Here is a 22,587-nt window from a genome sequence, read left to right as displayed (position 1 = left end):
TTAAATAACAAATGAAGACATGCTTAGTGATGTACATCTTATCTGGCCTAATTTGCCAACTGTTTGATGATGTACATTTCAAGGGCAAATTTAGCTTCTCTCGGCTAATGTCATTAACATAGCCAACTGGGCATACAGTTCACCCCACCATGCACCTAACAAGTGTTGGAAATAATTAACAAGTCTAATTGACCAATAATGCACTAATTCAATCGTAAAAAAAAGCCAAATATAGCTATACATTCTAAAAGAAAGTTTGAGCTTAGAGTTGACATCACCTTATGTATGTGCTAGCAGAGACAGTTGGCCGTTGCTAGGCCATTCATCAGTACACAGAGTTCCCCTGAGAGAAGTGCCATAAGCCAGCTGATGAAGCCAAAGTTAATGTGTGTGATACATGTCTGTGTAGCAGCCTGAAGTCATAGGATGGCCTAATTAGTCACTCATGGTATAGTCAGATCCACTGGAGCCAGATGCTCGCCAGTCCTTTCTGTTGATCTTTTGGACAGACTTTTCGATAGCTATTTTGGCCTGTTTTTTAAGCCTCCAGTTCATGATCTCATGACCTTATGAAACAACGTAGCACACATTGTTCTCGCAGCTCAGAGCTGCACTGAGATGCTGCCATTTTCTGACATAAGAATTCCTAACAAGCTTTACAACCAGAGGCTCTGGTGTAGTTGCAGATACGGCCTTATGAAAAATGAATGAAAGCACATCATCTGAATGAATATGAAAACTGCATAAAAGCCCAACTCTGTCTATCTTTTTACTAATGTAAGACTATCAGTCTAAGACACAAATTGCAGAAGGGTTGGCCCTGGCAGTAGTATTGAATTTTATTTTTGCAGTGAAATACAGACTTAAATAAAACTGCACCTATAATATTTCTTAACCAGCTGATGCAAGAGGCAGATGTGGTTAGAAATGTGGCATGCACTCGAGATTCAGCTTAATAGTCAATTTATTGTATGGGCAGATTGCCTCCAGTAACCTTGTTTGGATCAGTCAACTCTATGCACTTGATATTGCATGCTAGTTGATTAATTGTTTTACCCTTTGAATGTAAGTTAAAGATCAAGTTATTTCTTGATTTATCCATTCATCCTCATTTAGTGTCAGTGAGTGCTTATTGGTATGCCTATTGCCTATGCCTTTTTGGTGTAGTAATTTTCTTAATGTTATTCTGTATGTATGACATAGTGATAGTCATAGCCTCTTTAGGTGGGGAGCGTACCTATGTTCCCCGGGTCCTATGTTCCCCACTTTGTATGGGACCGGGGAACATAGGACCCTTTTTTTTGGACATTTTAAAAAGGGTCCTGTGTTCCCCAATTTTCCCAAAAAGGGTCCTATGTTCCCCAGTATGTACAGTATTGTGACCAGGGAACATAGGACCCTTTTGGGGCAAACTGGGGAACATAGGACCCGGGGGAACATAGGGATGACCACCCCCTTTAGGTGCTAGTCTTCACATTAGCATGTGTGCACTGCAGCATGGGTGTCCGCCCCGGTGCCACCCCCAGTCCCGGGATGCTCACATCTCTTCTCTCTCCCCCCTGCCCCTTCCCAGGCTGCCCCCTCCCTCTCTGACAGGAGCGCTTCAGGAGACTCCGCGTGGCCTCCGGCCCCAAGCACGCAGCAGATCCCCATCGGCTCCGGAGCCCCGCCGCAGCAGAATGCAGGAGGTGGATATTTTGGCCTAAACCTGACATGTCCTAGTATCAGAAATCCCGTTAGCAAGAAATCCTGGACTCGCAAATTCAAAAGCTGGGCGTGCAAACTGCGCCACTCCGCCAGCTTGTTCAAGAAGCCCAGAGTCCAGCAAGGTAGCGTCTGAGGAGAGAGCGAGAGCGAGAGCGAGCGTGAGAAAGAGAGAGAGAATGATCTGTGGGAGAAGTGATTGTGTAGATGGAAGTAATCTAGTTGGACTATTTGAGCTGACCCAACACTTTGCTAGATAGGCATCATCTAACTTTTATCACTGTTAGTATTAATAATTAATTATTAATCCAATTAGTGATATTAATGGCAATGTGCTTGTGGCTATTCTAGTTTGTTCATACTGATATCACTAGTACACAATACATTACTGTCACAGAATTGTTTGTTTTGCAGATATTTTGTGCCAAATTTACTTTGTAGCCTCTTTGTTTTGTCCTTTTCATTTCTCTTACATATTTCTTTTTGCATGGGTTACCCACCCAGGGAAAAGAACAGAGGAGTAGAGAGGAGGAGAATAGAGGGAGAGAAAGTAGGAAGAGAAAGAGATTGGAGTCTCGAAATCTGGCGCTTCCTGGTGCTGCACATCATCTGACGCGCACACGGGCACTGGGTTGTAATGCCAGCCAATCTCAGCCTTCCCCTCAGTCACATGGCGCAGTATTGCCCCGCCCAGTCAACCCCTCACCCTGACCTGACCCCTCTGACCTGCCTGCGCAGAGTAGCGCCGCCTCACTGGCCCAGTGTCCAGAACTCGCACCTGGGTCAGAGGTCAATGACCAGGTCCAAGCTATGTTACATGTGCAGTTAGCACTCAGTAGCTCTGAGTGACTAGCACATGTGATGTAGCAAGGCAGCATCTGGGTGTTCTAGCTGAACTGGTAATGACTGGTGTGTTGCTGTTACCGTCTTATATATATACATGTATATATTTATATATTTATATATACATAGCATCTGAAGCATCTTGATACACAGTCTATTGTAAAAGCTTGTGAGAATGACTGTATACGACGGGAAAAAGATTCCGTGAATTTGGAATATAGAATTTCGTCTATGAACTACGAAAGACAATGATATTGCACATGCTCTTTGTCATTATTCCCACATTAATGCATGTGAGAGAATGAATCTTTTTTCAGTGGATGATGAATGCGAATTAGACAAGATGCTGATGATCCGATATGATAATCATGATTTGCATTACAATGTCCACCCTGGTCAGTATAGAAGATATCCTGTTCTTTCCTATGTGGGTAGGCTTTTGTAAGATTTTGTTTTATTGTATTTACCGCATGTGTACACATAATTAATAGGCCTCTATGCTAGATAACTTTTTATATAAGAAGCATATCATTTACATGAGCATATGTGTCAGCATATGTATGTTGAAGAAGTATATGTGTGTATATGTGATGGTGTATCATTTGGTTAAAAGTCAGGTACACAATCAGCCACTCAAATGATACGGTGCATCCACATACACACGTGTCTGTATAGTAGATCTAGAATAATGTCAGACATCCCACACCATGACCTGTGTCACAGTCAGAGTGCAGAGGTGCATGGGATGCTGCCGAGTGATGAGTGTGTGTGTGTGTGTGCGTGTGTGTATGAATGAATGTGTGTGCGCGCGTGTGAGTGTGTGGTTGGGTTGGGGCATTTGGATATTATTCACATCGCATAAACTGCATTTCCTGTCACTGTTCTTACTTCACTTGTATATTTGACATAAGCCCTCCACTGCCCCTCCACACACACCCCCATTCCCCAAACACCGGCACTTTTCACCTGTCAGCATGTTCGACTTTTTTGAATCAGACATTTTTTTTTAATTCAGACATTTTCCGGGGGCCTCAGAAGTACAGTATACATACTGTAGTAGATCATTGTGGGAGGTGGGGAGGGGTATCTTAAAAAAATGCACCATATTCACCTTGCACTTTCAGACGAGCTGCCTCACTTCTTCTCATAGCCATGCATGCAAGCTTGTAGACGCAGAGCTGTAGAGTTTATGCTGATGTGTGATGTGATTTAGGAGTTGTATTAACAAGTTGCCTTGTGTTGTGTCTGTAATGTGTCTGTGCTCTGTCTGTGTTTTGTCTGTGTCCTCGCACACACCCACCCTCCCTGTCCGCTCCTATGTCTTGTCCCATTGGTGGGTGTTTGTTCTGTCCACTCCTGTTTCACGTTGTTGTGTAATTTACTGTACACGCTGTGTCTCACGGGTCCCTCGGCTGATGACTTGTCCTCTCTGTTCTGTGTCTGTCCGTCCGTCCGTCCATCTCTGTCCTCTCTGTGTGTCGTCCACTCTCTTCTCTGTCCTTCGGGCCCTTTGTCTCCCTGTCTCGTTCTCCCCCCCCCTCCTTTTCCCTTCCTTTCCTTTCTTCATCTGCCCAACAGATGGGCACTCCAGCGGTCAGGCTGGGAAGGAGGAGAGGGAGAGCGCTGGCAAGCTCCCGCAGCAGTCGTGGAGAGGGCGTTTCCAGGTACTTAAATGTGCCCAGCCGACCCATTAAAACACAATGAAGCACTCTAATGCAAACACTATGACACTATGTACTGTATGACTACTTAATTCCCAAGTCTTAACCATGACTCAAACAAACAGAATAATTTGCTGCGGCAGGATACGTAGTGAGAAAGGTGCCTATTGAGGATAATCCAGTGATTACAACGGCTGTCTCAATGGCAATAGCAACAGCATACAATAAAATACAATGGCTTTAGCAGTCAGTGAATTTGTGCCTACATTGAATTATCTCTCGCACAAAATAAACAGGCATTTCCAATGAATCACTACATAGAAGGATTGTGTAATCTGTACAGCTTTACAGTATTCCGCTATTGTTTCAAGGCATTAGATACCATGTGACGTATAGTCATTATACCATTACTATGTAATGTTGAATCTAATCGCAAAAAAGAAACAAGGAAACCATGTCTGTTATAAATCTCATTGCAGTAGTTACAGTAACATTCCTATGGTTCTGTCATTGCAGTATAATAATATCATGGCTCATTAGTCGAGGTACATTGTGTCATTGTAGCATAGTTGTTGTTGTTGTTGTCGGTTCAATGTAGAGGTTGTGAACTGTACAGCTGATGGGCAGAGTGGAGATGCTCCTCAAGCTTGCACTGTGTCTTAAACAAATGTCTATGGCCCCTCAGGTCACTCCAGTAGCCCAGGCCTCTGAACCTTCCCCCCCCAGCACGACCCCTGGCAGCCAGGGCAGCAGGCACAGGAAAGTGGGGCGCTTCTCCGTCACCCAGGCCGAGGCCAAGGCCGAGTGCCAGACGGACAGCTCGCCGGTCTCTCCGGACCTGGAGCTGGGCGAGAGGAGGAGGGCAAAGGGCGAGAGGGAGGAGGGCAAGAGGACGCCCGTGCCCCCTCACCACCAGGCCCGAGCGCACGCCCACTCGCCACTGGTCAGCAGCGACGAGGAGAGCGAGCTGGAGGACGAGGAGCTGCGGAGAGAGCTACACAAACTCCGAGAAAAGTGAGAGAGGGAGAGAGAGGGTGGGGAGAACAACCATGGGTTGGGATATGGGTTATGCTTGGTGGAAATGTATTTCAATACCTGATCGATGAGTGGCAAGGTACTACTGTCCAAACTAAAGCCAGTCCTGATCTCAGAGTATGTTTCTCTCTCTCTCTCTCTCTCTCTCTCTTCATTTGCTTCTCTCTTCCTCTCCATCTCCACCCTCTCATCCTCTCACTCTCATCGTCCTCTCTGCACCCCTCATTATTCATCATCTCTCTCTCTCTCTCTCTCTCTCTCTCTCTTCTCTCTCTCATTCGTTCCTGCTGTTTCTCTCCCTTCTCTACCCCCCCCCCGTTGTTTTCTTTTGATGTTCTGTCTTCCACCCCCCCGCCCCACCCCACCACCCCCCACGGTCTCCCTCACATGTCCCCTCCTCGGCCCCCCCCCTCTCCCAGGCACATCAAAGAGGTGGTGTCCCTGCAGGCGCAGCAGAACCGCGAGCTGCAGGAGCTCTACAGGGAGCTGCGCTCGCTCAAAGACAACCACCAGCCGCCACTGCCGCTGGCGCGCACGCCACCGCTGCCCTCCTCGCTGCCTCCCGCCATCTCGCCGCGTCGGCCCCGGCCGGCCAAGACCAAGCTGCGGACCCGGCCCCACTCGCACCTGGACAACAACGGAGTCACAACACACGCTGGTACTGCCGCCGACGCAGACGTCCTCACTTAAAACTGCCTTTTGACGTTTTAGTCCTGTTCCATTCTCTTCCTCATTTCACTCAAATCTCACTCTCTTTCTGTATCGGTCTCGCTCCCCCTTCAGGCAACATCCAACAGTCCAGTAGTTTCTCGGCCGGGGAGCAGGGCCACCACCTTGCCCCCCCGGCCCAGAGCCCGGCCAATAAGAAGAGCACATTTACAGATGAGTTGCACAAGCTGGTAGACGATTGGACGAAAGAGACGGTGGGCGCCGCCCAACCCAAACCCTCGCTCAATCAGATCAAACAGATCCAGCAGGAGCAAGAATTAGGTGGCTGGAATCAACCTACTGAGGTATAGCAAAGCTTTCACCCAGAAATTCTGTTTGACAGTGACCATTCAAGTCAGGCCTGTACACCTGTTCTCCAGGTGCATCTAAAAGATGCCGTGACTGTCTAAATCAAAACCTAATGCCATGAAGCTATAAGTTCAATATGCAAAAATGAGTATAGTAGAGAATTAAACAGGACAGTGATGGAAAAAGTGAGACAGTTGATGCCTGTTAAGCCGACAGTTAACGAACCAGCGTTCCTTTTGATGTAGATTCAGCAGACTGCCCCACCAGGCTGGTTCTCCGTGGCCCCCCTGAGCCCGCAGCCAGTTGCATCCAGCGCAGGCCTCCCCACCATGGCCCCCTCCCAGTACCCCAGCAGCGCGGGCCACCTCCCGCCCCCTCCGCAGCCGCAGGCTCCTGCCCAGGTGCCGCCGGTGGTGGCGGCAGGGCACGTGCCCGTGGTGGTGCCCCCCTTACAGCACCCGCCGCCCGGCCTCCACCTGCCGCCGCTCCAGCCGCTGCCCTTCCAGCCGCCCGCGGCACCCGCGCCCGCGCCGCTCCACCTGCCGCACCTGCCGCTGCGCCCCGGCCCCGTGCCCCTGGGGCAACCTGCGCCCGCGTCGCTCCCCATCCCGCCCCTGCAGATGCCCCCCGCACAGATGCCACCCCAGATGCCTGCCTTACCGACCGGTGTGCCCGCCAGCAGGCAGCCGCCGCCGGGCCCCTGCTGCTCCTCCTCCTCCTCCTCCGTCGCCCCCTCCACCCAGACCTCCGTGGCCGCGCCGCTGATGCCTGGCACAGGCGCCCCCTCGGCCGCCATCGCCACCGTGGTCAGCGCCGCGGTCACCACCGCTGCCGGGGTGCCCGTGGTCAGCGGCTTGGCCCCGGCGGCAGCCTTCTGCTCCTGCGTCTCCTCCTCGCCCTCCCCCTGCTCCTCCTCCTCGTGCTCCTCCTCCGCTTTGCCTTCCAGTGCCAAATTACACCCTACGCCCCCCAACTCCACCCTCCCACTGGGACAACAGTGAACACGTGACAGACATGACAAGGTGACGGAGGGGAAAATCCGAAATCCGAGTGGGAAACAAGCATGTGGTTGAGATGGAGAGAGGTTGATGTTAATGGCCACATTAGGGTGGAGGTGGAGAGGTCAACAAAAATTATTTTGTGTCAAGGTCTTATTTTTCATGAAGAATACTGAGAAAACAAAAAAGATCCCTGTGGATAACTTCAGTGAAGAGTCAAAAGAATGTGAGAAGCTGAAGGTGCTTAATCTAGTGTACAGAATGTACAGATTGGTGGAAATGCAAGGGACAGTTATGAGTGTTGCTGTGCACGGGTGTTGGGGTGTATAAATTATGTAGTGTGTGTGTGTGTGTGTGTGTGTGTGTCTGTGTGTCTGTGTGTGTGTGTGTGTGTGTGTGTGTGTGTGTGTGTTCACCTTTTTTCTCCCTAATACATATCCTTTTTCTGTGATTTTGGCACTGTCAAGTTTTACAGCCAACCTAGTTGGACCTAAGCTCTCTCAAGACGTGAAGGAGATGAGATGTTTGACATAAATTAATATTCGCTTTTTTGTTGTTGTTTTTAATTTATCAACGCTTCTAAGGACTATTTGAATTCTGAGGAAAAAAAGTGCAATTAGTACCTGTTCTCTGAACCCATTTTTTCTGTGTTGTTGTGATGTGTGTCTGTGTGTCAGAGGAAAATATTTTCGGTACAGCCTAAGCACGGATACAACAACCAGATGTTAACTAGCAAAGCCGGCATCATCAGCGTCAATAGCACAAACGGTCTCTTCAGACTGTGAGATATTACAACAGTCGCAACAGCAGCATGTCACTGCGCCAGCATGGTAATATTACCTGGCAACCATCACTAGCTACTGTAACTAGCGCAACCCCAAACACTGTTGTACAGTGCTGTGCACGGACAAGGCATGTGACTCGTATTATATTTTGCATTGATAAATAGAGGTAACCTTTTAGATTAGGTTAGGATGGATTTACATTTTTTTTGATAAAATAACAAAAAACAGCTGTCAACAATCTTAAGTTTTAAGTCAATCCAGTACATTGTAATAGGCTCAGCGTGAATATCCTCTTTCTTCAACTGACTTAAATTAATGTGATTGCAGATGATACTTCCTTTCTCTGATTTCAGATCATTATTTTCAACAGACAAAGTTTACAGATTAACATAGATTCCATTGTTGTTTTGGAATTCAAAATGAGAGTTCTATTTGAGCACTTTCCCAATATGACATAAGTAAACTTATGTGAAATCAGAATTGCACATCCATACAAAAGCTGACTCCGTTGTGAGGATGAGTCAGTCCGATAAATCAGTCTGCATATTCATTAGGCAAAAGGTATTTTCTTCCACAAATTAAACATTTCATTTCATGTCGTGACATGGGTGAAGGAGAGATTAATAAAACTGCCAAGTGGATTAAAAAAAAAAAAAAGGGGGAAACCATTGACATGGGCTATCCCTATATTGCCTTTTAGAGTTACTACATTGAAGATGTATTTTTTTCTCTTGTGTGATAAAGTTACTGTATGTATGTACTGTTGTACTGCATCACTTCTATCGCCATGGTAACCACCACAGCAACCAGCCTCCCAGTAAACGCACAGCAGCACCAGACACTGTGTCACATCCTTGTTTACACCCCGTCTGCTTCTGTCAATCTTTCGCAAAAAGAGAGCCCAGACAAAGTGCACAGCAGGACAACAGCTCAAGGCGGGCCACACACACACACAATGACCTGTACACAGACATGGCCGGTGCTGTGGTCAAAGGAAGCATTGCCTGTCAAACAGAGATGAAGCTTACCTACTCCAAGTGTGCTTGTGAATGTTGAAATAATTGAATTGGACTGATGGAAAAAAAAAAAAAATGTCAGATTTGCAATCTAGCGGAGGCCCTTCTATATGTGTGCATTTGGATCTTGTGAAGCTGTTCAGAGAGAATGATTGAGTCTGAAGAAGAGAGGTTGCCTGTCGAACAGACTTCAAGTAAGTTTTGTGTCATGTGCTAAGAAAGTGCTCAGAGAGGTGAAAGATTTTATGTGTTTGAAAGAGAGAGAGCAAGAGAGAGAGAGAGATAAGTCCATTTGATTCGTTATTGTGGAGCCATCCAGTCTGTGGTAATGCTTGAGCCTGTGGATGTTTATTCAGAAAAAATGATAAAGAAAAACCTTATGAGTACCGAGGCTTTTAACTTTTTTCAGTATATCAGTGTTGGATTTTTTTTTTCTTCAACAAAACAACCTACATTTCTACAGTAAACTATGGCACATTGTGAGTGGTGGTAAGCTACTGTGCTGTCGAGTCAAACACTAACCTGTTGACCACGTCAATGCTTTGCTATTTTACGACAGAGGAAGTCGGAACTCACCCTATCCTGAAGTGTTACCAAAATGTAATCTAAAAAGAGAAGCATTATTTTTGTATTTTGAAATGGGGTTGTAAAAAATGTAAAATTGTGTACTGATGATCAGTGTTGCAAAAAGCTGAGGTTATCTGGCACTTTGAAGACATTGGCTCTCAACCATGGTGATGGGGCTCCCCCTGGATACATTGCAAAAGTGCTTTCAACTTTGAGCCATTTCAGCGTGAAAATTCCCAGTTTTAACTGTGAGAGGGAACAATTTTTTCATTCAATTTGAGAAATCATGGAAGGACATTAGCAATTCTCTCACATGTTTAGCATTTAAATCTTCTGATTGCTGTGCCAAGGGGACCCCAGCGGTACTTGTGTGAGCTCCAATGATTCAAGGTTATTTGAACAAAATACATCTAGATGACTAAAAATGTTATTGCTGGTGATTTAGCCACTGTACAATTGTAACTAATTCAATTGTTGATTTTATTTATGTTTTGTAACTAATCAAAATAAAAGATGGTGTAAAATATTTGATTGTGCTTGCTTGATTTATCATAATTCTGGAAAAAGTCATTTATTATAGGCCGAACGATTTTATCTTACCAAAGAGACAGTGGCCCCTCAACCTTTGAAGATTATCCATACTAAAAATGTAGGAAATGGCATGTAGACCGAGGCCTACCCGAATAGGTCACAAGAACTTGATTTCTAGCTGCAATATTATCAACGGGCAGCAGAGGGCTTGGAGACTGTTCATGCGAGTGTGAAAGATAAACAAAGTCATTAGGTGTAACAACACTGGGATTATCCTCGCAGTTTCCTCATTCCTATGCTTTCCATTTTATGAAAAAAGTTTAAAATGATGTACACATAACTCTGCCGTGTTTCTTCTCTCTGAAATATAATGCAATGTTCGCATATAGGGCCTATTGTCATTTAACTGCAGCTGCACCCCCCTCAGAATTTCTGCACTGAAAATGACAGAAGAACGGATTTGGTGATATAAGGCTATCGGTGAACCCTTCTTGATCTGCCGGCGATAAGTATGATAGCCAGACTACTATCGGCCTACATTATGTTATTAGGCCATTATAATTAAGGCCTATTTGGCCTGCAGAAGCCGATAGGCTACATGCGCACTGTGGATAGGCTATTGCCTGTTGAGTAGAATTTTCTGAATTACGGATGTTTGCTTAATTGCAATGGATGTGGCGCAATTGCTGCTCATCGTGCCAGGAAATGCAGTGTGCTCCACGCGTACAGTGGCCATTCTGTTGGATCTCAGGCATGTTCTGCCCGGGATCAAAAGTCACTTACCCCCACTGACAATGTGCTCATTGTGACGGCCCTGGTCTATATGCATCAATGGAGGAGATTAACCAGTTGACATGACTTGAGTACAATGATGCTCTTCACGAAGACCGAGAGAACCATGCTCCTCAACTGCGAGTCAGTAAAAAATCAGTGTATGCAAACTAGCTGCAAAACTCTTCAAATGCAGGCTGCGTTGTATCACGATTATTATTCTCCTATTATTAGCCTATTTAAATTAGATAGGTCTAATGTTCCTCGAGTTACTATGTAAACGTATATTCTCTGTGCGTCTACATTAATTATGTAGAAAACAAAACAATGTCTCATTCTTCCACAATGTTTGTCCTACTCTGCCTGCTGTCAGATATCCCTAGCCTATATTTCCTATATTATTGCAATAGGACTAATTGTAGAAAAGGGACACTTTCAAGTTCAGAAAACATTTATTTGGACTATCCTATTACATGGATTCGGAAGGCAATGGAAATATTTCGTTAACGTCTATATTTGATCACTGATGTAGTTTAGGTTAGGCTATATGGATAACCTCAGAATATAGTTAAAGAATTGCGCTCGAAATTGTTTGCGCTCCTCAGGACCATATAGTGGCAAAACAGGACTTAATGGTCCAATCAGCTAGCAACTCCTGGATGAGCGCAGGAAAAGGAGTGGTGTCGAAAGTGCATGGGGAGCGTCACTCAGTCTCATGCAGTGCGCTCCCTTACTCAAAATCCAGGCGAATAGTTGACCCATTCCGAGGGAAGCCTGAAACTTCCTAAACCATTTTTGTTTTGTATCGAGACCTTCAAGGACACATGTTTATTGCTTTAAAAGGTCGCTATCTTCGTTTGCAACTTACACCTGTGGTGTTTTAGTGACGTTACTTACTGTAGTAGGACGTCCACTTCATGCTCATGGAATGTATGTGGAGTATCGATTTATTACAGCAAGAAAGGAACGCCGCCAGCTCACAACAGTTTTAGGACTATACGAATCAAGTTTTTTTCCCTGGGAATATTTTGAAAGTGAAGTTAAAGGAGAAATTAGAGTGACGAGACTCGGAACGTCTATTTCGGGTATGGTCCTATGATCGCACTTCAAATCTTTGGTCCAGACTATGGAACACCGACAGGTGCTTGCGCTGTGCGCTGTATTCCTGTGCGGTCTACACGTCGCCACCTGTCAGACCAGTCAGGAAGGTAGTAGTACATGTAAGTCGCTGTCTTGCATTAATTTGATGACTTCATTTTCTTGGAAATGTCCATGTATTTATCTGCTCGTACCCTGTATGGAGTGGGTATTGTGTGTGTGTGTGTGTGTGTGTGTGTGTGTGTGTGTGTGTGTGTGTGTGTGTGTGTGTGTGTGTGTGTGTGTGTGTGTGTGTGTGTGTGTGTGTGTGTGTGTGTGTGTGTGTGATTGTGTGTGTGTGTGTGTGTGTGTGTGTGTGTGTGTGTGTGTGTGTGTGTGTGTGCTTGCGTTTGCTATTTAGTCTTTCTATGTTATAGTGTGCAAATGAGATTGACCTACCCCTGCATGAGAGTGACCTATTCCTGCTTTTCAGCATGTAAACACTCTTTTTAGGCTATTCCTTTCAAGCTGTTATTTTTGCATTTTTTGTAGCATGTGGTGCTTTATTGTATGGTTGTCCCAACAAGTATTCTGCTACAATGTGTACAGTATGAAAAAGGGTACAAACTACCTTTGATGTAAATGAGAACACCATGGGAACCAGTGAATATGTTTTATAACTAGCCTGTTTGTATTTGCTGTGAATATGTTTTATAACTTTGTATTTGCTCCACTGTTTCCTACTGCCCGCTCTGATTTCAGTTAAGTCCACACTGCCCTCACCCTGTTAATGAACTTCAAGGCGCTTTGGACGTGCTCCAGGCAGTGTAGCGGCGTAATCAGGGCCCATAACACTATTAATATCTAACCTATTCATGAGACAGAGGTGATGAGCCGTGTCTGTGGGTCGGGGAGCGGGGAGGCGGAACGCTGATAGGTGTGGGACAATTACCTGGCAGTAAATGAGCGATGACGCCAGCTGAGTCACCCGTGTTTATGACCCAGGAGTCAACTTGTGTGCGCTCCACTCACAGCACTCTCTGCTGAGGGCCAGGGGGCTGAAGTGGTGGAAGTTTTTGTGGTCTTTTCCATCCCTGCATGTGCTGCCATCCTTATCTTGTTCTTCTTCCTAATCATCGTCATCATCGTCCTCTTCATCTCCGTCATATACGTGATTTCAGGATGTTTGTAAACAACGGGTAGATTGGGCACCAAGATACTTCCGGGGGGGGGGGCAGAACGCCAGTGGCTTCCACTGATGTAGTGCTGTAAACGGCTGCTGTAAACGTAGTTAAACCATTATGTTGTTGATCAAGTATAGTTAAAACATGACGAAAACGTGTTGTGTTTATCTCCGTCATATATAGGCAAATGGTTGGGCGCTCAAAGAGTAGTCCTAAAACCTGATGAGGAGCATGTTCAGGAAAAAGGACCCTATTCAGTATGCACTAATAGAGATTCACACAGGCATGACGAGCTGTCAAGAACTCGATTTTTACAGCTTCTTATTCAATGGGTCACAGAGTGCTTCAGAGGGCCTCAGCTGGATGGCAGTGGTGGAGAAGAAGGCTGGTGTTGTATGTGACACACTTTTACGACAGCAGGGCCTGGCTGGCCATTATTAGTATGGATGGGAGGAGGACATCCACCATGGAGGAGTGTGGAGAAGTACAGAAGCATGGAGGGAGCGTTAGATAGATGGATCTGTCCATTTTGCTCCTCAAGGTTGCCCCTCTTATCTAACACTCTCCTGTCTCTTAAGTTTGGCCCTTACTTCCTTGTTTGCGTATTACTCTACTGTACTGTTTCTTTCATCATCTCTTGTTCCTGCTCTCAAGTCCACACACACCCTTATAAACATACGGCCGCGCTGGCTAGTTGGAGTGGCCTTTGAGCCGGAACGTTGAAGTTATCTGGTTTACTGGAGGTGTAATAGTGCTTTGTGTGTGTGTGTGTGTGTGTGTGTGTGTGTGTGTGTGTGTGTGTGTGTGTGTGTGTGTGTGTGTGTGTGTGTGTGTGTGTGTGTGTGTGTGTGTGTGTGTGTGTGTGTGTGTGTTTGTGCGTGTGTGTGTGTGTGTGTGTGTGTGTGTGAGGCATAGAGGGAATATGAGAGGGTGTGTGCATGAGCTTGAGTTGGTTCCATTGAAAAGCTCCACTCCCATCTTGTGTTAATATTTGCTCAAGATTACATGTATAGATGAGTCTGAATGGACAGGGATCTATACAGGACCTGTTGTGATTACGTGTGTAGCTGTGCGTGCTCAGGTTCTTTATTCCCCCATCGTAGACAGCCATCTCAACTTTCATGTCAACATTGTCAGCAGGTTGATGTGTGTTTGATGGTGTTGAGCTTTTAAGTACATTGATTACACTCTCACACAACTGCATGACGTTATTGGATGGAGGATATGAGCACTTGTGGGATGACTGTGTTGAAGTGTAAAACTTGTGAAGTGCCTGGTTATAAAACGGACAATAACATACATGGTGAACATGCATTATATGGTGATATGAGTTTAAGTACTGAAAGGACTGGGATCCTAGGAGTACATTTCTGTGTGTGTGTGTGTGTGTGTGTGTGTGTGTGTGTGTGTGTGTGTGTGTGTGTGTGTGTGTGTGTGTGTGTGTGTGTGTGTGTGTGTGTGTGTGATGGAGGATATGAGCACTTGTGGCATGGCTGTGTTGAAGTGTAAAACTTGTGAAGTGCCTGGTTATAAAACGGACAATAACATAAATGGTGAACATGCATTATATGGTGATATGAGTTTAAGTATAAAGGACTGGGATCCTAGGAGTACATTTCTGTGTGTGTGTGTGTGTGTGTGTGTGTGTGTGTGTGTGTGTGTGTGTGTGTGTGTGTGTGTGTGTGTGTGTGTGTGTGTGTGTGTGTGTGTGTGTGTGTGTGTGTGTGTGTGTGTGTGTGTGTGTGTGTGTGTGTGTGAGGGGGAGAGCGAGAGAGAGACAATGACAATGTGTGAGCCAGTGGAAGTCACCCTCAGCCATAGATAGATGCTTATAGTTGGGGTGCTTGTTTTCTTCCTGTCAGCCTCTGTGCCCCTTTGCCCTCCCCCCGCCACCATGGCCCTCCTCCCCGTTGATAGACTGGTGGGCTCACACTTGGCCTATTGTTGATTGCCATGATCTCAGCCTGGCCAGCAGAACCCAGAGTTGCACACAACACACACACACACACACACACACACACACACACACACACACACACATGCACACAGTGTGTGTGTGTGTGAGCGAGAGAGAGAGAGAGAGAGAGAGAGAATCACTGCCTTTCCCTGCTACATATTAACAGTGTGGACATTTATAGCTCTGTGACAATGCCCTGCTTTGTCTTAGCAGGCTGTTGATCCCCCAATTCCATTTCTAGCCTCAGGCCAGTCCTGGACCAGACCATCCAGTGGCATCCATGCTGAGAGATCTATGTTGTCTATGATCTAACCCTTCCCAGTTATATTCCCCTCCAAGGAACAGCCTCGTTTAAATTCCCAATCCATAACCTCATATTTCCTCATTCCACATTAAAACTGTTAGCGATGTCTTTGTTAATATTTGTCTAGGCTTAATGTGTGTGTGCATAAATCCTTTCGTACACACCTGTGTGTGTTTGCGCTGAGCTTTTCGAGGCGTGTCTTTAAAAGACGCCATCCGCATGACAAGCCACTGTGCTTTGGCGTGAGACACGGTCCAGTGGCGGGGCTCTGCCCGGTCATGTGTCCGCACTCCGCATCTTGAGCATCTGCGGCCCTCGTTCCCCCTAACACCAGCGGTCACAACATCAGCCTGGGCAGCTCTCGCTTGTAAATGGAGCCATTGTCTGAGACTGCAGTGGACGTGTCTTCCCTGCCCGGTGCCATTAGTGTCCACGGCACTCACACACTCTTAAAAAAAAAGGTGCTATATGCAGTAAAAATGGTTCTATTGCGTGCTTCATATATGGCACCCCTAAATGGTTCTTTAAACCATTCTGAAGAGTTCATCCAAGAAACCCCTAAAGGTTCTTTAAAGCCAGAATGGTTCTACAGTATATAGCGCCCCAATAACCCTTTTTAAAAGACTCACTGTCGTACTTCTCACTTGTTTGCACTAGCATCAGCGGGCAGTTCAGTCGGAAACATGGTTGGAACGCAAATTTGTTCTCTCACCTCAGGCTATAGTGACCCCACCTCCCTCTTTATCGTCTCATGGCCCTTAGCGGACATCGCTTCTACCCCCCGTTACAAGCTGACCTGGTGACCTTTGCCCTCGCTCCGCCACAGCCCAGCAGTGACCCTGTGTGCGTCTGGCCAGGCTGTGAGTGTGCGCCATTGTGCTCGAGTGGCCACTTCACACATCAAAGAGTCTGCGTCGCTGCCTTCATGGGAGTGATCTATCAGCGCCGAGTCTCTCTCTCTCTCTCTCCGCTCAGAGGGCCTGTTTGTTGTACGCTCCAGTGTCCAGAGGAAGGACAGATCTGTGGAATATTTTCACAGATAGGAAAATGACCCCTGCTATTCACATTCGCTTAAAAGCTTTAATAGTTCAGTGAGATTTGGTATGCTTCGTTCTGTTGCTGTCCAATATAGAAACAATCAAATAATTCAATTCCAATGTTTTTGAACTGTGTGAATGTCATTTCAGGGCAATTAGAAATGGAGGCTGATGCTTTTCTTGCCTCAGCGCCACCTCTGATGCCACAGAGCCGAGAACTTGGCTTGTGAAGTTCTTTCGGAGGAGCTGCCCCTCTAATCATTGTTGTCTTTCGTCACAGTTTGTCCAGGTACCCAGAATGGCTTGAGTTTCACCGGCAACCCTGAGCAACACTATAAAAATCTGCGGGAGATTTACACAGGCTGCGAGATTGTCATGGGCAACCTGGAGATCGTCCAAATGGAACACCATCTTAACTTTTCCTTCCTTGGGGTAAGAGATCCATCCATTAACATCAACCTCAAGCCTCAAATCACCTTCTGAAATCATCATCATCTTATTTATTGATGCAAGACATCCATGGTATATAGCTTATCTGTGATTCACATTAATTATCACATTCAGCCACATTCATGGCAGACACGTTCATCAACCTGCATGATGAACTGACACAATGCTCATTGCTCATTGACAGCCATTTGCAAAGTAGGAACTAACATTAGAATATCACTGGACTTGATTTGTTGAGCCCGTCTTGGTGGTTTGTTTTGCTGAGTGAGTGGTGTAGCACAGCCCTGTGTGTGTCTCCCCTCTACCTTGCAGAGCATCAGAGAAGTGACAGGCTACATCCTCATCGCCACCAATCAGTTCGAGCGGCTGCCCCTCGAGCGGCTGCGTGTGATCAGGGGGAACACGCTCTACGAGAAGCAGTTCGCCCTGTCTGTCTTCCTCAACTACGACAAAGACAGAAGCCACGGGCTGAAGGAACTGGGCCTCACCCACCTCACAGGTGAGTTATAGGAGCAGGAGTGCGGTCCGAGGGAGAGGACCATGGAAGTCAATTGTCAGAAAGAAATGTGTGTGTGTGTGTGTGTGTGTGTGTGTGTGTGTGTGTGTGTGTGCATGTGCATGTTTGTCTGGGTGTGTATTGATGTATCTGTCTGTGTGGGAGGACTGTGGAATCTTGCGTGTTCACCTCCAGTGCGTGAGCGCCTGCGGTGTGCATTGCCTGGCTGGGTGGGTGAGGTGGCTGTTGAGAAAATCAAGTCACCGTGAGAGCGCAGCTCCTCTCCTGGAACCACAGCTGAGAGCGAGAGTGCGAGCGAGAGCCCGTTGGCCCGGTGTCAGTCGGAGCACGCTCAGACCTGCCCGTGGCATTGTTTCCTGGTAATCAAGCGGGGTGGCTGGTTTCAGTGTGTTTGCAGATGCCACCGTTCGCTCGTCGTCTGCTCGGGCTTACTTAATCTTTTTCTTTGGCTCGTTCAGCCATGCTTGTCATATCTGTTCACACGTCCCATTTTTTTGGTCTTTCTTTCTCACCGTCTCTCTTTCCCCGTTTTGCCCCTTTTCCACAAGCCTGTCATAGACGTATTTGGACAGACAGAGAAAAAGGAGCCATGCTGCTTTGCCTTGCTAACTTATATGTGTCTACATGTACCCACATAGATCCTTAGGTACTACGCACTGAATTCCTTCCATATCATATGCACACAGAGATTCTGGAGGGGGGAGTGCAGATCGTAAACAACAGGTATCTGAGTTACGCCCCCTGGATCAACTGGAAGGACATTGTGAGGGACCCCAAGGCACCTCTGGACATTGTGACGGACCCCAACACAAAAGAAAAAGAAAAGAGAAATGGAGAGTGGGGTCAGTGTCTCCGTGGTCGTGTGTAAATGTATGCTGATTATGAGTCTGTGGGTGTGTGTGTGAGATGGGGGAGTGTGCATCTTCAGCGTAGGTGTTTAGGTGTGGTGTCATACATTGTTGTGTGGTGTTTGGTGTGATTGACAGGAGAGTGCCATGCCATGTGTCCAAAACCAAACAACATGAACAAGACCTGCTGGGGCCCCAGGGAAGATCAGTGCCAGACATGTGAGTATGCCCACCACTGCTCCAGTCTCAGCTGATGTTGCAGAAGTGTGAGTATACTCATCGCTGCTCCAGTCTCAGCTGATGGTACAGAAGTGTGAGTATACTCATCGCTGCTCCAGTCTCAGCTGATGGTACAGAAGTGTGAGTATACTCATCGCTGCTCCAGTCTCAGCTGATGGTACAGAAGTGTGAGTATACTCATCGCTGCTCCAGTCTCAGCTGATGGTACAGAAGTGTGAGTGTACTCATCGCTGCTCCAGTCTCAGCTGATGGTACAGAAGTGTGAGTATACTCATCGCTGCTCCAATCTCAGCTGATGGTACAGAAGTGTGAGTGTACTCATCACCACTCCAATCTCAGCTGAAGGTACAGAAGTGTGAGTGTACTCATCGCTGCTCCAATCTCAGCTGAAGGTACAGTTCTATGTGTGCGAGTGTGAAAGCGTATTTTGCCAGCGGTAACAGGAGTGCGTGTGCACTGAGGCCGGAGCGAAGTCAGATGCAGAAAATGAACAGGGCGGTGTTGCCATTTATTTGTTGATAGGCTTGTCAGAATTGAATGCTGGTTCCATGTGACTGGTTTATTCAAATTCACGTCACCAGAGAGTCCCGGCTTTGATGTTGCTGAACTTTTGATTTGAGTGCAATCACAACTGATTGAATTCTTTGATCTGAATGTCCATGTGAAATGTGAATGTGTAATCTGAAATATATATATATATATATATATATATATATATATATATATACTGTATATATAAATTAAAAGGATTTTTATGTATTTTAGTATACCGTCACTAGCTCTAACAATTAACAAATGACAGTAAAGTATTATCTTTTTGGTATAATTTAACCATTGATAGCCATACTAAAACAAAGGCTTCATATCATTGCTGCGCTAATATTAGCTCTGGCATTTCAGCTCAGTTGTGGTCTCTTGCTTTTAGCTGGACTCTACTGCATAGAGCGTAAACACAGGCTCATTGCTGCCTCATATCAGCCCTCTGTGGCTCCTCCTGATAGAGTGTCTCTTTGTGGCCCCTCTCTTGTTTCTCAGTGACCAAGACGGTGTGCGCCCAGCAGTGCAACGGTCACTGTTTCGGGCCCAGTCCGCGGGAGTGCTGTGACTCGGAGTGTGCTGGCGGCTGCAGCGGTGCCCTCAACACTGACTGCTTTGTGAGTATATCACACTGGCATGGAGCCACCCCTCCATGCCAGTTAGTCATATCATGTGTAAGACGGCCACACTATTCGTCAAATGTCGTGATTACAATCAAACATCATTAGTCAGGAGTAGGGAGATTTTTTTTTTTTTTTAACAATACTGGTAGGTTGCCCGTGCATTTCACTCACCAGTATTTTCATTTTGCTGTGTGTGTGTGTGTGTGTGTGTGTGTGTGTGTGTGTGTGTGTGTGTGTGTGTGTGTGTGTGTGTGTGTGTGTGTGTGTAGGCATGCCATCGTTTCAATGATTCAGGGGCCTGTGTGCCACAGTGCCCCCAGAAACTCCTCTACAACCAGCAGACCTTCCAGTTGGAGTTGAACCCCAATGTCAAGTACCAGTATGGCTCAATATGTGTACCTCAGTGTCCAAGTAAGTCTCTCTCTCTGTCTCTAAAACTGACACACACACACACACACACGCACGCACGCACGCACGCACGTACGCACACACACACACACACACACACACACACACACACACACACACACACACACACACACACACACACACACACACACACACACACACACACACACACACACACACACACACACAAACACACACACACACACACACACACACGCACACACACACACTCACATCCAAAAAGACACATACACACAAATAATCAGATTCTGAATGATTTACTGTATCAAATTGACAATATTTTAAGTAATGCAAATCCCCAATATTATATAATTCCTTAGTGTTTTTTAACTATATACTGTACAAAAAATACTGCTGTATTGCTACCAGGCCGGATGGCAAGTGTTTCTCTGTCTATACAGTAGTCATTGTATACTGTATGTGTGTTACCACTGCTGCTTGACTGTGAGGATCCCAATTCATTAACCCCCCGACCACCCCCCCCCCCCCCCCCCCCAAAAACACACAGCGCACTTTGTGGTGGATGGAAGCTCATGTGTGAGTAGCTGCCCCCCTGACAAGAAGGAGGTGACGTCCGACGGTGTGAAGGAGTGTGAATCATGCGCTGGTCTGTGCCCAAAAGGTATCTATCCAAATCATCCAACGAACCCAGGACATTATATCTAAAGGCAGACAGAGACAGTGGTCTACGTGATAAGCAGGACTACACAGGACTACGCAGTATACCCACTTAAAAAGCATCACCATCTTAGTATAAAGCTCTTAAAATAGGCAAGGATAGGTATTACAGTATTTGCCCGTTGCTTGAACACTATAGACCCATGCTTAGACTAAAGTAACACAACTTGAAGTTTTGTTGCCATATCTCAAACACATGTACCTATACCTTAAACAAAACACAGTATACCCACTTAAAAAGCATCACCATCTTAGTATAGGCAAGGATAGGTGTTACAGTAACATTTGGGGTTGATCACAGTATGCCCACTAGAACTAATTAGACTACATCACAGTATACCCACTGCAGCTAACTAGACTACCCTGCTGGACAGAGATGATATACCACAGACAGATGAAAGCAATAGCCTAGAAGAACATAGGGTGAACATGGGTAAACTGGGACACTTTTGGTAAATCCAACTTCTCAGCCCTATATCGCAAACACTCTAATATATTTTATATCAATATAAGTTATTTTTGGAAAGCTTAGGTTGTCCTTTACATGATCAAATCATTATAATTAAGTAATCATTGACACAGACAGAATTAAACTCCTTCAAAGCTCAACTGACACACCCCCAAATTTTTTGGGGGTACACTGGTAAAGTGGGACAGGGCCCAAAAAAGTGCTATTTTGCATCGTAAACCTTTATTTAACTTAATATTTTGCTCCTATTTTATGATTTAAACCATTTTAATTTAGTTTTCATTTGAATGTACATATTTTCATTACCAAATAGCATGCTAGCTCTCATTACTAGCTAGCTCACTAACATACATGATTGTATGATCTATAAAATGAATAACACTAAATAATGATACTAAATACTAATAATAAATCATAATAAATAAAACACATGTTAATTTTTCCATTTTTATTCCCATGAAAAAAATGGTTTCCATTGGATATTACACTGTCCCACTTAGACAATATAGGTGTGTCCCACTTTACCAATACACTACTGGTCAAGTGGGACGGCAGGAAATTTGCCCCTAATTAAAACATTTAATCAAATAAATGACTTTTTTTTCATTATTTTGATACTTAACGTAGTCACATTACATATGAAAACAACTTTGTAGGCTTAACATATACATTTAAGATTTGCTGGACTTAACACAATTTGCCTCAAATTCCTATGTCATTTGACTTATCATTGTTTTTCGGGCTCCTGGCTTTGAAAGTAGTCTGGTCACAACCCCGCATATGACATCACACCCACACTGCCAATATTATTTAACCCCTTACATCCTAGAGATCTTTTGGCAATATGTTTTAATAGACAAGTCATAACTACATTGGAGATATATATGAAAAAGCTTAGCTGTCCCACTTTACCCATTGTCCCACTTTACCCATGTTCACCCTACTCTGTTGAAAGAGTTGTTCACCGACCCCCCCCCCCCCTCCCCTTCTCTCTCCCCACCTTCAGTGTGCAACGGTACTGGAGCCAGGGATAGGCAGACTGTGGATTCCAGTAACATTGACACTTTTATTAATTGCACAAAAATTCAAGGCAGCCTGCACTTTCTGGGAATAGGCATCAAAGGGTGAGACTGGGAGCTGACATTTACAGCAGAACACACACACACACACACACACACACACACACACACACACACACTCAGACACACACACACACACACACACACACACACACACACACACACACTCAGACACACTCTCAGACACACACACACACACACACACACACACACTCAGACACACTCTCAGA

General features: G+C 45.7%; 2 protein-coding genes across 4 annotated transcripts in view; both read left to right on the top strand.

Moving 5' to 3' along the window:
• wnk3 (WNK lysine deficient protein kinase 3) overlaps positions 1-10,146 on the top strand; it is a 37,546-nt gene extending 27,400 nt beyond the window's left edge. For 2 of the 3 annotated variants that reach the window (XM_062541247.1, XM_062541249.1), the window contains 6 exons: positions 1,574-1,829; positions 4,126-4,211; positions 4,894-5,222; positions 5,663-5,901; positions 6,027-6,256; positions 6,506-10,146. In XM_062541247.1, coding sequence (XP_062397231.1) covers positions 1,574-1,829; positions 4,126-4,211; positions 4,894-5,222; positions 5,663-5,901; positions 6,027-6,256; positions 6,506-7,261 — 1,896 coding nt within the window. In that variant the 3' untranslated portion in view covers positions 7,262-10,146. The remainder of the gene's footprint in view (positions 1-1,573; positions 1,830-4,125; positions 4,212-4,893; positions 5,223-5,662; positions 5,902-6,026; positions 6,257-6,505) is intronic. The other variant, XM_062541248.1, reaches the window with a different exon arrangement.
• Positions 10,147-11,669: 1,523 nt separating this feature from the next.
• erbb3b (erb-b2 receptor tyrosine kinase 3b) overlaps positions 11,670-22,587 on the top strand; it is a 24,270-nt gene continuing 13,352 nt past the window's right edge. Inside the window, exons 1-9 of the mRNA XM_062541246.1 lie at positions 11,670-12,148; positions 16,768-16,919; positions 17,250-17,436; positions 18,141-18,296; positions 18,441-18,521; positions 19,578-19,696; positions 19,972-20,113; positions 20,640-20,753; positions 22,285-22,402. Coding sequence (XP_062397230.1) covers positions 12,055-12,148; positions 16,768-16,919; positions 17,250-17,436; positions 18,141-18,296; positions 18,441-18,521; positions 19,578-19,696; positions 19,972-20,113; positions 20,640-20,753; positions 22,285-22,402 — 1,163 coding nt within the window. The 5' untranslated portion in view covers positions 11,670-12,054. The remainder of the gene's footprint in view (positions 12,149-16,767; positions 16,920-17,249; positions 17,437-18,140; positions 18,297-18,440; positions 18,522-19,577; positions 19,697-19,971; positions 20,114-20,639; positions 20,754-22,284; positions 22,403-22,587) is intronic.

This window comes from Sardina pilchardus, chromosome 7 (assembly GCF_963854185.1).
Source record: "Sardina pilchardus chromosome 7, fSarPil1.1, whole genome shotgun sequence".
NCBI classification, from domain to species: domain Eukaryota; kingdom Metazoa; phylum Chordata; class Actinopteri; order Clupeiformes; family Clupeidae; genus Sardina; species Sardina pilchardus.
This window is presented reverse-complemented; position numbering and strand designations above follow the sequence as displayed.